Raw genomic sequence first — 16,967 nt, 5'->3', positions numbered from 1 at the left:
GCCAAATCGAACGAAAAATAAAATGATAAATATGCCTATTTTCATTATTAGGCCAGAAATATATATAGCAGCCCTCGTATTGATAAAATTGAGCGAAAACTTGACGCTGCCTCCATATAACCAATATCTAGATTTTCGAACATCCGACTGACTTTACTCTCTTTAATCGGGATATGTGAAATGAAAAGAGAGCAGGTGATCATATTTCAAATACTTTTAGAACAATTTTCGAAATGTTTCAGTGAGAAGAGAAAAAAACCTGGACAAGTTTTAAGGCAGTAGTGTGTGATTTCGCTGGAAACCATAGAGCTCACAATTATGACGACTGAGTCAACGACGTGGTAAAAAATTTCTCCCTCAACGGATGTAGAATGTCTTTAAACATGTTACACTCACATTTAGTTAAATTTAAGTATAATATGAGAGCTTTGTTGGCAGAATAAGCACAGCACTTTAATCAAGATATAATGGAACCATGTGTAGAACTTCACGCAAGTGAAGAAAGTTCTCTGAGCGCCATTCATTTTTACATCTAGCTCAAGCAGCTCAAGACTTCCGGTGTTCGAACAAGTATCCTCTGGGTATACAAAAACATGCCTACCCAGGGTTGTGCGCTGGATTTGGGACCCGTCACGTAAAAAATACTCCCAAATGAAAAGAATAAAACAGGTTGCTGTTGTAAACTCGTAAGTGTTGTCTACGCGAAATTGATAATTTTGTGTTTTGTGTTAAGTTCCCATTTTCCTGAAAGACATTTTATTTTACAAGAGCATAAAAAATCCTGTTTGCTTGGAATCGACAATTTGGGTTATCTTCAGTCTTCAATGGACCCTTAACGAAATATTGAGTGGTTCCACTAAAGCTTACCTTTTTCCGAGCTCAATCTCTACAAAAAATGCTCGCATCGTTCATTCTGCGCAAACGAGAGTGTTAGGCTTGAGTACTCTAATTGAAAAGTCAGAGGCACGTCTACAACTACAACCCACGAGCGACTTTACTAAAGTGAAAATCAATATGCTATTTATTCCGCAGCATTTGTTTCAACAAGTGCTTAGAAATTGCCTCCAAATATTCAAAAGCAAGTAATTGTTTTATCAGCTGCTGATTCTATTAAACTCGTTTGTTAAAACTCATTATTCCAGCAGCTATAAAAATAAAATAAAACCAATCAACATGGGATGTCAAGTTCATTTATCAGCGAAGTGAAATGAGAAACAAAACACAAAAAAATAACAAAAAAGAATGAGCGAGCCGCAGTTGGAAGGAAGTCAGTCTGTGAAGCCGCGACTAAAGTGCCGAGGCAAGATCGGCGATAAGCCAAGCGAAGCGACAATAGAAATGTGCTATTTGAAGGCAGACAACTTGACATTGTTAATTGTTGATGGGTGATTCGGAGAATACGCACACATTCACACAAACACATGCATATTTATATAAATACACACGCATACATACTTAAATACACATACAAAGTTGCCGTTAAACATATTTTGTCGCTGCATTTCAATTGTGCCCTGAAACTTTTGCTGGGAAAGCATTAAAATAATTATGCTTTTCCACTCCGCCTTTGTCACGCAAACATACATACATTATATAAAATATATACACATATAAATACATAATATGTACATAAATGATTAAATTGCCAGCCTGGCATATGATGGGAGCATTTACAAATTGCAATCACCCCTCGAATGTTTGCCGGCAAATCGGCAAATCAGTCACGCACACAAACATAAATGCACATGATATGTTTGTATGTATGTAAGTGCGTGTGAATATGTTTGCTTGCATGCACTTCGGTCTGCCTTTGTGTTCGCCGCACGAAAATAGTAATCCTGCGGTGGAACTGGTGGTCTGCGATGACACGATCGTCCCTCGATTAAAGAAAGTGGCAATAAAACAATCATTTGCTTACACACACAAGCACGCATGCAGACGGAGTTGCGAATATAAATTGGTCTACTTCAATTATCGGAATTAGGGGTATGACTGTTTTCCGAAACTTACCTAAAAGTTGAGTAATTAAAATATTACTTAAAAATAATCGGTGAATCCTCTCTGATGGTGCCGACTGGTAATAAAAACCACAGTATCACGAAGACGGTAAGAACGTATTGGTAACAGTTCGCCCCTATCGACCTACCTGAACCCTGTTCAACCCATGCCAAGGACCCAGCTAGGTGAGAGCACGCAATTAGCTCAGTATCGTTCGGATACCTGGCGCACTCCATAATAAGATAGTCTTTCATGCGTAGCGTGAACCGTGCGCAAGCGGACATAGTTTCCCCGACAATTGTTGGTCCAAAACATCAACCAGAATAAAAAGTTAGGTTTGATCATTTGCGATACCGGTTGGAGTTCAGTTATAAGGTTCATGAGGAGTATTTATCGTTTAGGTTGCCTGCACTTGACGCGAATTTTAACAAATTCTGTGGCCTAACTATCGACACCTCTTCCAGTGTAGCATACCATGGAGACTCCAGCGTAGTCTTGCAAGTGCACCATAGATGATCAATTGTTTCACTTGTGCCCTGCTATAGACATTTTCTGCAGTCTTCTTAATCTGTCAGCCCCATTCTGCGGACGTGTGTCGCCACTAGATCAGTGAGTATTCCGATCTTGTTCCCACAGTGTCCTCTATCGAGTGGTAATAGGATTTTTGTGCACTTCAGTCCTACCGTTTTGCACATGACGTTTGGAGTATTACACCCAGATAGCTTGTTCTATCGGCTTTTGATTTTCTTTACAATGCTTCTCTCCAGATCGTAGTGTAGTTAACGGTACACCATTATTGGCAATTTGTCAACTGATCCATTGCCCTCGATGCCTCTGTGGCCTCGAACATAATAGAAGTGAAGTTGCCTGCTTCTGGCAAACCTTTCCACTGCTATCCAGCTTCCGAAGACACTTCTGGCCGATATGCGATACGAGGTTACTGCCTTGATCGTTGTTGGGCTGTCTAAGTAGTGGTCAACACCTACGAAGGTGCATTAGAGGCCATCTCCGCGGTTTCCCAAAAGCATAGATCTCAGCTTGAAATATACTGCAGTAGTCCGGTAACTTAAAAGGCTGCCTTATGTCTAACTCCATAAATAATTATAGGGTGTGGCACCAGTGAAACATATTGTTGGTGTGGCCAGGAACCGCCTTATTTGGTGTGCTGACTGCGGGAGATCTCAAAGGTAAAATTGCCAGTTCCCAGAGGATGATTACTTGCGACGGCGAGAGATCTTTCCAACTATATACATAAATCCCTAACAGTCAAGGTTTGGACTGATCCCAAAGAAATGGAAGTGGTAGATGAAAAAGACATTCCATCCAGGCTGAGAGTCTCAATCCCCGTTACTTCATAGCAGCCGGACCATATAATGCAGCTTATTAGAGCCTGTAATCCACAATTGTCTACGGTGGCGTGAAAGTTCATTAAGCTCTTCGAGAACCACGTGACAGAATCTGGCGTGGAGACAACAAGTGCAACAATGAAGATCCTATTTCTATTAACAAATGAATCCATCGAACCGCTGAATTAAAGTAGCGCGGAGATCAATTATGAATTTAGGAAGGTGAGCATCTTAACCTACAAGTCTGACGCTATATTCCGTGTTACCTAACATCGAAAAACGAGATGAGTAAAGTCAAGGAGCAACCCATGGAGCCCTCGAGCCTTGTCCATAATATTAAGCAAGGTGAGTGTTGTTGTTTGTTCTTTTGGCAATAATTGAAGAACGTGTTTTAGTAGAGGTGCTTTTTTCAATAGCCTTTTTTGACAGATCTCGCGTAATTCGTGTCAAGCTCTTATTTTTGTTCAGTATTGTTCAGCATTGCTCTTAAAAGTTCCAAGAAGAGCCGGCGTTTTCGAACCAAATTTTGTTCAGTGATGAGGACTATTTCTGGCTCAATAGGTATATAAACAAGCAAACTTGCCACATTTGGGACGAGAAAAGATTCTTAAAATGCCTGAAAGCTCGTGACCTCAGCGACATGTGGTTTCAACAAGACTGCGCCACTTTCCACACATCGCAATCAATGAATTTATTGAGAGAACATTTGGGTAAGCAGATAATATCACGTTTTGGGCCGGTCGATTAGCCATCAAGATCATGTGAAATCACAACGCTAGACTTTTTCCTGTGGGGATATGTAAAGTCTAAAGTCTATGCGAACAATCCCGCTTCGATTTTGACCTTGGGGCAAGACAACACGCGTAGCGTTCGCCAGTTACCTGTCGAAATGGTTGGCCGAGTCATCGAAAATTTAACTCAAAGAATGAGACGAAGCCGCGGCTAACATTTGAAAGATATATATAATAAGCATTTCCCATTAAATTTGAAGTTTCTGTTTTTTTAAAGTAGGGAACCTCGAAATGGATGACCCTATATTTATTTATTTTATTGAATACTTTCTTGATTTTGGAAATTATTTATGCTATTTGTAGTGAAGTCGCACCCCTAAAATTAAAATATATGGAGGAGTTGCCTGTGAATTTGTCTGCTTGTATGTATGGAGAGTCGGTGGTAGCCTTGCTGAAAGTGTGAGAGGCGATGGCATAGCACCCGATTATTTAAGTAAATTGTCAATTGTTTATAATTTGTTCCATTGCATGACTTGGTAGAGTGCGCCAGTAGGAAGCGTGATGCATACTCGGGAGTACAGGCATAAATAAATTCATAATCAACAAGTCAGATGTTGAAAATTAAATATTTAATAATAAATTAGACTAATCAATTGAAATTGATTGCATTATAATAAATTATTATGTAAGTAACAGTTGAGGGGTAATACATAATATGATATAATGAATTGTATCTATTATATCAATTGAATTGAATCCAATATCGTCAATTAAACGAAAAAAGTTAAAAGAAAAATACTTCCCTAAACGTATAGTGTTACTTTTTACTTATGAATTATTCCTTAACTACCACTGCACTTAGCATTTCGAAAATTCCTGCAGGCCTTCTTCTTGGGTGTGTCTGACAGGAGCAGTAATTCTGTCACTTCCCGGGAATGTTATGTGCCTATTCGTGCTAATTCTTTTGTTAGCTCTTAATGTATTTAATTTGTATTATAAAATTTGTACATATTTACACAATTATTCGTTTATGTTTGAGGAGAATGTAAAGTCTTCACCGGAGACACATGCGATAGGAATATAGTAATACATTCCACTTGATTTGTCTATTTTCTAGCAGAGTTATATTAAATTAAATAGAGTAAAAAAGTCTAACGCTATCATCTCAACAAAATTATCCAGTTTCGCTCGAAAAAAGAGAGTATGACAACAACTCAATCACATACAATTTTATTGATATTTGATTATATTATTAGTGTAATCAACTCACTTAAATCAGTTGTTTCTTCTATTCAATACTTTTCAAGTTTTGTATAATCGAAGGAAACTAATAATCATAATTTAAAACTTTACTATTGAAGTGTCTCAATTCCATAAGTATCTATGTAAACGCGAACTTGTCTTCAGTTCTCTTTCCAAAGAATTTATTCCGATCGGATCACAATAGCATATAGCTGCCGTTTACAGAACGGGATGCCAGTAGAAATCCTGAAAATAATCGCTGACGAGCGACCGGCAGTATTATTGAATATGTGCAATGCCTGCCTCGAAACCGAAATATCTCTGAACTCTGGAGAAAGCAACGATTGCTGCTAAGCCGTAGAAAGGAGATCCCAACTTGTCATCAGCATACCGCCTACTAAGCATGTACATTGTACAATTACACAGCGCCAAAACTTAATGAAAGGCTACTTAAACCCAGACTTGAAGCGGCTATCAAAAAAGCTGACGGACTTTCTGCTAGACAACACGGCTTTAGATCTGGCAGATCAACTCTAGGAAATATAAAATGCGACATTGAAACTGTAGAAGCCGCACAGTGTAGAAGGCGAAACCCCTTCAACTGCGCTAGATGGGTGTACAACAGATAGCTGTCAGGTAGGCAGCATTCTATGCCCAGACTTGTGGAATATCAGCTACGACGCTATAATAAAACTCGAAATGGTGGACGAATCGTACTTAGTCGGCTAGGCGAGACGACATTGCAGCAGTAATTACAGTACGAGACACAGAAGAAGTGCGAAGAGACGCAAGCATGGCCAGAACATCCAGCTCGCTACGGGAGTACAGAGCTACTACTGTTAACAAATAAGCACATAGCCCTCGAAATAAGTATGCAAACGACTACGCATATCCTTAGAACACAAAACGTAGTAAACTACCTAGGCGTAAGAAAAATACAGAGAAAATCACCTACCAACTTAGAAAACTAATGGCCAACATATGGGGCTTCAGCCAAGAAAAGAGAAAGGTCCTAATGTTGACGACAATCAGCGTCTTATTCTACGGAGCTAAGATCTGGAGAGATGGGCTTAAAAAGGAAAGCGGCACCACAACCGTCAGAGTTGAATCAGCCAACAGCACGGTGTCAGCTAATGCAATAATAGTTATAAGCGGTAATGCCCCAATGTACCTACTGGCATACGAAAGAAATAAGTTGTGGGATCCAAAGAAAACTTGCGAAAATAACAGGAGCACAATAGAGTAAATAAAGAATGATACAATAACAAAATGACAACGAAGATGGTAGAATGAAAATCACAGCTGATGGACGGCTACAATAATAAGAGATCTAAACTCAAGAACAAGCCGAAAATTCAGAGAAGTCGAGTATTACACAACCCATCTGTTATTCGACCACGAATACTTCAATTCGGATAATCTAATCTGCGTCATGCTGGAGAAGGAAGCAAACTGGGAGATTATCCAGAAGTTGGCAGCTATTTTGCTATTCAGCACAAAGGGGGACCTGGAAGTAGGTGCGCAGTTTTAAATCTTTCAATGAGGAAAATGGAACGCCACACTGAAGCAAAACAAATTTGGTTCCAGGGTAAGCGACGGTACCTTAGAGGGGGTATTTTTGGTGACCTGCAAGTGGCACATACCGCTGCTGTAACAACAGTACTGCTGATGTGGAAGGCATTTTCCACACCCTCATCCGAAAAAGCTATTTGAGCTGCCATATAAACTGGCCGATTAAAACTCAAGTTCTGGCTTCTTTATGTTAGTACTTCTCGTGCAACCGAAGTTAACTCTTTCTTTGCTTCTAGGTATGGAAGTGCCAGTCGATACTTGAGAGCATCAGCCTTTATATACAGTTTATCTAAGAGTAAATATCATCAGTTAGTGCTCCGTCCTAAGACGTTTAGCTTTTTTCTAAGTACTTTGATCAGTTTTCACAGTACAGAGGTGAAAACCTCTATAAAGTTCTCGAATCGTATTGAAGTATTAATCTTGGTTAAGATCGTTGCTGTAAGTATAAAGTACTTTCCCCTTTCTCCTTTGAGCAGAGTTCTTGGTATCCTTTGTCGGATATAAATAGAGATCCTTTACGGTTAAGTAAACACGACTGTCGGGGAACGAAGTTCATATGCAAAAATATTGAAGTATTGAGCAGATGTGAAAATAAAATATATACACAAAAAATTTATTAATAAATTGTGATCCATAAATTTAAAAAATATTTATAATTAGTAAGCATAATTAATAATAATTTTTATTAAAGATTTCAACGTTTCTATAGAGTGACCATCGAATGAAATTCCCAATGAAGATGAGTCAACTCAATTTTCGTTAAATCAAATGAAATCGTTGTCAGCAAGTTTTATATGTATGTATGTATATATGTGTCGCTATTTAAATAAATTGATAAATCTGAAAAGCTTTGCGAGGCATAGATTCTGTTTTGCACTGTTTTTCGTGCTTATTATTTACAAATTTATTCAAACTCACGCTGTTGTTGTACCACCCCGTGGCATTTTGTTCAAATGACGATCACGCATGTAAAGATCCAGTCTCCGTCTATATAATTCCAACTACAATTTTATTGTTTACTTGTAGAATAGCAACAACAACAATAATAGTTTGACTATCGATTCAAGTTCAAATGGCACTGAAAAGTTCAAATCGCTGAGAAATAAAAACAACAAAAAAGTTTTTGTATTGAAAAAAAGACACCGATAAACACAAAATTTTCACTTTCCACATCATTAAATCACAAAAACAACACTAGCATACGGAAAAAAATATATAAAAAAATCACAAAACAAAAAAAAAAATAAAAAATCACAAAAACAAATTCTAAAAAGAAATCCCAAAAAACACACGAAAATCAGCGAACGTGGGCGCAGCTTCTGCGACACGAAGTGTCTAATGAAAAGCGTTTATATTTATCTGCTTCGTGTTTGTGTCTCGCATTAAGCTGTTATGTGTGTGCGTTATATGTATGCGTCTGTGGGTGTTGTGGGCTTTTAGATAACTCCAGCCAAATGTTTTGCGACAATTTCATTAGCTTTGCACTTGACACTGTAAAATTAGCGCACTGACACACACACGCACACAATCGCGCATATGTTTTTATGTTTTTTTATATGTGTGCGTGTGTGTTTGTTTATTGAAAATTGTAAATACACGCGCGCACACAAACAATTGCGAGGACCTATTGAAGGTTGTATTTGTGTAAATATTTGCTTGCACTGAAATACCGAATACTCACTGATTATTCAAATGCAAATTGTGATAAATTAATTCAACACAAATGAAAATTTGTTTAGCGCCGCATGTAATCGGAAGTAAATGATTGAGTGTGCGCTAATTTTTTAAGTAAATTTATGAGTTTTTAATAAAAATAATTCCACTGGATTTTTAGACAAAAGTTGCAATATTAGTTTAAAAAATATTATATATTAAATAATTAAACAGAAAATATTTTTTTTACAAAATTTTTTGCCACAATTTGCAATTTTAGATTAAAAAAAAATTTAAATAATTAAATAAGAAATATGAAATATTTTATTTGCGGAATATTATATATTATAGATTAAAAAATATTTATATTTTGAACAATTCAGTAGAAAATATTTTAGTTTTGCGAATATGTGATGGCGCAAAATATTTGCGAATATATATACATATGTATACATACACATTTATGATTTCTTGAAAATTTAATGCAACTTTTTTATAAACTTACTACTATATGTAAATTAATGATTCGAAAATATATACAAAAATATTTTCAAAGATTTTTTAATTAATATTTCGTTGCAATACCTATATTTTTATTAAATATTATTCAAAAATATCTGATTTATTATTTTTTTTCAATATGCAAGCTCAGCAATATTATTTTCAATAATGGAAATATTTTATTTAATTTATTAGATTATTCATATTACTTGATTTGTATTACTATTTATTTATTTTTTTTTATAATTTTCTGAAAAAATACTAGATTTTTGTATTTAAAATTAGTGTTTTTTGTTATATTTACAAAAAGGAAGCTTTCATATTCGATAATTTCTCTACTGGAACTAAATTTTTCACGGCCAAGTTTTCAAAAAAAAAAATAAATAAATTTTCTACAAATTTTATAATAATATTAATTCAATATATGATAGGTATTTTAATTAAAAAAATAAATAAAAATCGTTTTTCGGTAATAATTTAATTTTTGGAATTTTTTATTTAGTATTTATATTTTATATATTCTCGCAACAAAGTTGCTAAGGAGAGTATTATAGTTTTGTTCACATAACGGTTGTTTGTAAGTCCTAAAACTAAAAGAGTCAGATATAGGGTTATATATACAAAAGTGATCAGGGTGACGAATAGAGTTGAAATCCGGATGTCTGTCTGTCCGTCCGTCCGTCTGTCCGTCCGTGCAAGCTGTAACTTGAGTAAAAATTGAGATATCATGATGAAACTTGGTACACGTATTTCTTGGCTCCATAAGAAGGTTAAGTTCGAAGATGGGCAAAATCGGCCCACTGCCACGCCCACAAAATGCCGAAAACCGAAAACCTATCAAGTGTCATAACTAAGCCATAAATAAAGATATTAAAGTGAAATTTGGCACAAAGGATCGCAATAGGGAGGGGCATATTTGGATGTAATTTTTTTGGAAAAGTGGACGTGGCCCCGCCCCCTACTAAGTTTTTTGTACATATCTCGGAAACTACTATAGCTATGTCAACCAAACTCTATAGAGTCGTTTCCTTTAGGCATTTCCATATACAGTTCAAAAATGGAAGAAATCGGATAATAACCACGCCTACCTCTCATACAAAGGTTATGTTGAAAATCACTAAAAATGCGTTAATGGACTAGCAAAAAACGATGGAAACACTAAATTTTACGGAAGAAATGGCAGAAGGAAGCTGCACCCAGGCTTTTTTTTAAATTGAAAATGGGCGTGGCGTCGCCCACTTATGGACCAAAAACCATATCTCAGGAACTGCTCGACCGATTTCAATGAAATTCGGTATATAATATTTTCTTAACACCCTGATGACATGTACGAAATATGGGTGAAATCGGTTCACAACCACGCCTTCTTCCAATATAACGCTCTTTTGAATTCCATCTGATGCCTTCTATGTATAATACATATATACATTAGGAACCAATAACGATAGCGGAATAAAACTTTATACAAATACGGTATTTGAGCTGAGGTACCCCTTGTGGAAAAATTGTCGTGATCGGACTACAACTTTTCAAGGTCCCCTTATATCGAACACGAAAAACTCAGTGCCTAACCTAACCTAACCTAATTTTTCACCGAAAAATATCGGTAAGTCTCTCGGAATTTAATCTAATTAATTTTACAGCGAAATAAAAAAATATGTAAATGACGGATAATGAAATCTCGATTATCACTTTATCATGCGAGAGTATAAAATGTTCGGTGACACCCGAAATTAGCCCTTCCTTACTTGTTATTAGATATAAATATGAACGATTCGAAAAAAGCTAGGAATGTGTTATATATTTTGTAAATTTATATTAAATTTTTTTTAATATTATTTCTTATCAATATTTGCTATTTCATGAGGCGAATTTAAGATTTTGATTGTAGAAATAGTTTTAGGTTGAACATTATTTTTCAGTAAAATTCGTTATGGTTCAAGTAATTTAATTTTTTTTTTTTTATTAACTTTAAAAGTATTTTTTAATAAATTTAATTGAAAGACTATTTTCTATTTTCGAAATTTTTATTATATGTTTTTTTATATTTTGAATTAAGGTTTTTTCATTTGAAAAAATTATTGAAATTTTTTGTTTTAATATATTTTGCATTAAATAATATTTTGAATAAAATTCTTGTAACATTTGAACCAAATAATATTATTTATCGGTACCTAATATATTTTTATATTTTTATTTTTTAGTAAAATGTCAGGCAAATAAAATTTCATTTAAAAAGCTGATACAAATTATTTTTTTATTTTTTAATATTTTAATATAAGCATTACCGTTAGAAAAATTATCATTAACTTTTTTATAAATTTGTTTTAATAATATTTTAAATAACATATTTTCCAATATTGAAAAAAAGAATAAATTTTAAGCAGATCATTTTTGTTATAAATATTATGTATTGATTCGAAAAACAATTTAAAAATTTTTTTATAATTTGTTTAGCAATCAAAAAAAATTAATTAAACATTATTATAATTTTTTTTTAATAATATTTCATTAAAATTCCATATTAATATTTAGTATTTCATGAAGCAAACTTTGGATTTCGATTGTAGATTAGTATGTACATATGTATGTACATATCTGCATTCACAAAACAAATCTGCGGTGAAACTGAGCTTTCTAGCAGAACTTTGCACACAAAACAAATTTTATTAAAACAATTTCTTATTTATAAGTGGTTATTTCCGTTTAATTGTTTTTATTTATTTATTTGTTTTTTTTTTTGCTTTTTTTGTATTTTTTTTAAGTGCCGTCCGACGGCATGCGTTTAGCCTCACCGAAATAAATAGCATCGACGACCTAATTTACGCTCACTTTCAGTGCTTGCCGACGATTTTTGCTAAACCGCAGGTTGTTGCTATTGTTGTTGCATCTTATTTTTTTCATTTAAACAACACAAAACGCTTTATTTTCCTAGAAGTAAACACCAAGTCCTGATATGCTGAATGTACGCGATTATTTAAAGTGTATAATGTTGTTGTATAGATTTAGCTATATATTCACATCACTTCACAGCAGCACTCTAAACAAATGATTTCTCATCCTTTATGTTTTGCTTATTCTGTTTACGCTAATTTACACATTTTGCTTTGATTTTTTTTCTTGTGAAAAAGTGAAAAATTATTATTTTTTTTTTAATCACACTCATCTAACCCCTTATGCCCCACTTCTAATCGCAATAAAACCACACTTTTGCTCGTCGATCACTGAACTCACTAAATGCCAACCGATCAGCGCCAATATCAAACGTCGACTAAAGTTGTGGCCCGTCGTGTGACCAATTCATGTGTCTGGTTGATATTCATTCGTCGGCTTTTGTTTTCATTTTACGGTTTTGGCGTTGATGCCGGCTACATTTGGGTTGTGCGGATGTGCAAGAGCAATCTGTTTATAATTGTTGCTGCTGTTGTTGTTGTGAATTTTACTCAGCTACTTATCAGTTGTACGGACGGGTTTGGGGCGCGTTGTGAGTGTGATAACAGCGCATTTTGATCACTATTCTGTTGTATACAGTGATTTGCGCTCTCTCACTGTTAATCGTGGCTGTTAAGTAGCAGTGCTGTTTGCGGCACAAATTTAACATGCGAAATTTTTGTATTTTTATGTTAGTGGAATGTCGTCTGTGCGGAAGTGTGTGAATTCGTCTGACAGTTTCTGTTATCCGGTTATCAAAGGAACATGCAATGTAATGAAGTATTGTGAAGAGGGGGGTATAATAATTCTAAACACAAGCAACCAATTTCATAAGCCAATCAATAGGAGGAACACCTTTCCTCTTGAGACCGAAACATCGGTGTCTAAGGCCTCTGCTACCTTGAAAGACAATTCAAGTTCTGACGAAGACGGTGCTGCACCAGAACTCGAAGACAAGTCAAGTTTGAATTTGGAAATGAAAGCGCGTTAAATTATTTGATGAGAGATATGAGACTTCCCAAAAACGCACCTGAGTTGCTTGGATCTAAGCTTAAAAGCAGAAACTTACTTTTGTTGGGAGTGTCTTTCTCCTGGTTTAGCTATCGTGAGAAGCTGTTCTTTCTTCTTTGCCCAAGAGGACGAGTTAGCTTTTTTTAAATAATATGAAGGCTTTAATGCATACATTAAAGATCTCATACGACCCAACACAGTGTCGAATTTTCATAGAATCTTCCAATAGAAGTTCTGCTTCAGATTGGCGGTTTCTATACTTTCATTCCTGTCGCTCATTCCGAACACCAGAAGGAAACCTATTAGAACTTGGAATTGATTCTTTTCAAATTAAAATGTAAATAATAATAACCACGGTTGGGAAGTATGCGTACAGAGTTTACCAAATTCCCTTGCTTTTTGTGTTTATAGATCGAGTCTCAAAGTAAGGTAATAGTTGGCGAAAAGAACGTAATACACGAAACTTTGCTGCCTCCTCATAAATTTCTCCTATCTCCATGTCATATTGGATTAATGAAGCAATTTGTAAGGCCACTTCCAAGAGTTCGAATACTTAGTGTCAGGTCCACCTCCAGGTCTTTTCGAGGCAAACTTTAAAGAAAGTTGTTTTCGTTGAATCTGATATTCGATGGCTTATAGGTGATAACAACTATGACGGATTTTCAAAGAGTTCATAAAGAAATGAGGTATAGTCAAGCTTCTGGGTTAACAGTTAAAATCGTAGGGCTATTTCAAATTTCTACTTTTGCGCCCTTGACGCGCACCCAGGAAACATTAGTAACCCTTGTGTAAGATGCCGTAGACAATCCGTGCGGATCCTGTAGTTACGGCTAAAAAAGAGGAAGCTTTCGCGGACTCAATGCGACAAATTCGGTTGAAGTGTTCACTGGAGTCTAATTGCATCATGTGTTCACCAAAGGTGCGGCTTCGAGCGAGGGGAGGGGGGTGGCATAGGCTTCACGAATTCAAAAGAAAAATATTTACCTTAAAATCTGAGGTCGGAAAAAGAAAGGAGAGAGTGTATTTTAAAGGGTTAAAAACAGCTTGTCTCGATTCGATCGCAAGTCCTAGGAAAAGATACAGTTTAGGTGAAAAATGGAATTACAAGAATTACAGATATTTTCATTGCCTAAAAGTTTGCCTAAAATCAAGAAAATATGTTTTTTAACTCTTCAAAATTGAACCACGCCTTTCGTTTGTTCTTACCGACTTTCGATCACCCACAAATTATTTCTCCTTTCATTTATTTTAGCTTTTACCGTTTTCAAAGGCTTCTGCACTGGTCTTATAATTACATAACCTTCGCCGACGTCTAAATCACTCTAAATCACAAGTTCACAACTTTCGATCGAGATCGTGGGAACGGTATGTCAACGTTTATGTAATAAATAAACAAACATTAATATCTATTTTTATTACACGTCCAAACTAAGTATATTATACTTACGTTGCATTACTGGTACATTTGGACACAGAGAGCGAAAGTTAAAATTAAGTGCATACATATTATTTTCTTGTTGCATGTGAGTATTGAACTCTTTGGCTGCAATCTTTCGTCGGTAAATATAATCACATTAATTATCCAACATTATTAATGCTTCAATTACAATGCACTTGCTACAGCTGTATATACATACATATATTCATATACTATACTAATAGTATACATTGCGAAATCAGAGAATTCCTCACCTTTACTTATATTAGTGAAGTCAGACAAAGAAAAGTAAAAGTTATCAGCTTGAAAATAATTATTAAAGATTATTATTACGTTAGAGTATTTTATAATGTTATAAAATTTGGCTTAAGACTCACATTGATTGTTTTTATGTAAGGTTATGTTCGTAGTTCAAAAGAGAAAACCGCAAAAGCATGTAAATGGCAATTACACTTATTTATAGAGTATACACTCTTATAGAGTATAGCATATATAATGCAATATTTATAAAAACTCAATCTACAAAGAAAATAACAAGGGAATGTTGCGATTATTTATTTCTTATTAAAAATTAACTAAAATGAAATAAATTTATAGGCTCTCTTCGAATCGATTAAGTACTCGTATAAATCAAATAAACTGGTATAATAATAAAAAGAGTTTATAAAAAGTTTTAAAAAAGCAGACCGATAGAGACTGCAAACGACGCCATATTTTTCTCATTCTTTTGACATTCCTCTTCAGTAAGGTTTGCAATTTTATCAAGACATACGAGTCGAAATTATTAAAATGTACTATCGAAATTCGAAGTCAGTCAATTTATGGTCGTCATAATCGTTCTATCATATCAAAAATCGATCGTCTACTGGAAAAATTTGAATCCACAGGCACAGTACAGAATGTTCCCGTACCAGTGACACAAAGAAGTTGCCGTAGTGCGTGAATATTGCTGTATATCAATTGAGAAAGATCCAAATCAGTCTTTCACACGTCGTTCTCAAACGTTTAGCAACTCTGTGACGTCACTTTTGCGAATTTTGCAAAAAGATCTTGGCCTACATCCTTACAAGACCAAATTGACGCAAGAACTGAAGCCGCTTGACCATCAGAATCATCGTATGTACATCAATTGGGCTGAGTAACAACTTGAAAATGATTCGGATGAATGAAAAATTATCTTTAGCGATGAGGCTCACATGCGTCATTGGTCAGGTAGAAATGCACACGTATTCTATGAGTCACCATTGCATCCCGAACACGTTCCATAACAAAGTAACGTGATGCTTTCATTAATAAGCTCAGGCACCCCTTAAATACATTTTAGCTGTAGGAGTGAATGCTCACCTCCCTGAAGATGTTTTAAATTTCTTTAACTTACACATTTAGAATCTTCTGATCTACAAGTATTACATATAGTCTCTGGCTCGGTGCATCAGAGTCTGAACCAATATATTTTATTATTCATAAGTCGAGAAACATAAGGACATTCATGGATTTAGAGCAAATCATTCATGCACGAGATAGATTGAGGTGATAATCGCAGAATTGATATAATTAAATATATAGCACCTCAAAATATGATGAATGAATTCTAAGCTGGCACAGCGATTAGCTTCTGTTGTGCTTGTTGTTTACTTTTTATACCTTTGGATATTTTAAGTTTGCCACGAGGTCAGGAAATGGCGCACACTCTATAAAATATATACATACGAGGTTTGACAATTAAGTAATGAGACTGATTTTATTGCCGCGCTTGTGGTAAACCTGTGACTTTGAAAATCCCTTTCCCTTTTTCCGGCATCCCTTCCCATTGATATAAGTACCATCGCTCTGGCTTGTTTTGTTCGCCTGCTGCGTCAAGTTGAGTAGACGTGTGTTTATAGTGCTCATCACGAAAATGGGAAAACGAAATCAAGAGCAACGCGTCGCGATAAAATTTTGCGATAGCGCTCTTAGTCGTGCCCAGGTGTTTCGAAGGCATAAGGAGTTTAAGTAGGGGCGTGAAAGCGTGGCAGACGAGGCGCGGAGTGGGAGACCAGTCGAGGTGCGGACGGACGCGAATGATAGCCGTGGAATCGTCCACAAAGAATTCGTTCCACCGAGGAAAACTGTGAATCAAGTCTACTATTGGCAAGTACTCGAAAGATTGCGAAAACGAGTCAACAGAGTGGATCCTTCATCACAACAACGCGTCGTGCCACACCGCCCTCAGCGTGTCCAGTATTTGGCCTCTAAAGGGATTGCCGTGTTGCAACAGCCGCCTTATCCGCCCGACATGTCACCCTGTGACTTTTTTTGTTTCCTAAAACAAAATCGGTGGTCAAGGGAACCCATTTTGAGTCGATTACGGACATCCAGGCGGCCGTGACGAGGGTACTCGCGGACATCCCAGTCGAAGGGTTCCAGAAATGTTACGAAGCATGGAAAATACACTGAAATCGCTGTATAGCTGTCCAAGGGGACTACTTTGAAAGGGATGGCAGAGTTGTAGAATAATTTTCAAATATACTGTTTTTATGAAATCAGTCTCATTACTTAATTGTC

At 35.7% G+C, this 16,967-nt stretch overlaps 1 protein-coding gene across 9 annotated transcripts in view; it reads right to left on the bottom strand.

Moving 5' to 3' along the window:
* The window catches only part of LOC105233847 (plasma membrane ascorbate-dependent reductase CYBRD1), an 85,515-nt gene that overhangs the window by 26,517 nt on the left and 42,031 nt on the right, over positions 1-16,967 (bottom strand). Inside the window, exons 1-2 of one of the 9 annotated variants that reach the window (XM_049451108.1) lie at positions 12,278-12,424; positions 7,808-7,984 (exon numbers count right to left, since the gene is read on the bottom strand). The exons of 2 other annotated variants lie outside the window; for them this stretch is intronic. In XM_049451108.1, the coding sequence (XP_049307065.1) occupies positions 7,808-7,857 (50 nt within the window). In that variant the 5' untranslated portion in view covers positions 7,858-7,984; positions 12,278-12,424. Of the gene's footprint in view, positions 1-7,807; positions 7,985-11,838; positions 12,163-12,214; positions 12,425-16,967 lie in introns of those variants that run through there. 6 more of the 9 variants (XM_049451109.1, XM_049451110.1, XM_049451112.1 and 3 more) reach the window with 6 other exon arrangements.

This window comes from Bactrocera dorsalis, chromosome 3, assembly GCF_023373825.1.
Source record: "Bactrocera dorsalis isolate Fly_Bdor chromosome 3, ASM2337382v1, whole genome shotgun sequence".
Lineage (NCBI taxonomy): Eukaryota > Metazoa > Arthropoda > Insecta > Diptera > Tephritidae > Bactrocera > Bactrocera dorsalis.
The sequence above is the reverse complement of the archived record's forward strand: the minus strand, read 5'-3'. Positions and strand labels throughout refer to the sequence as shown.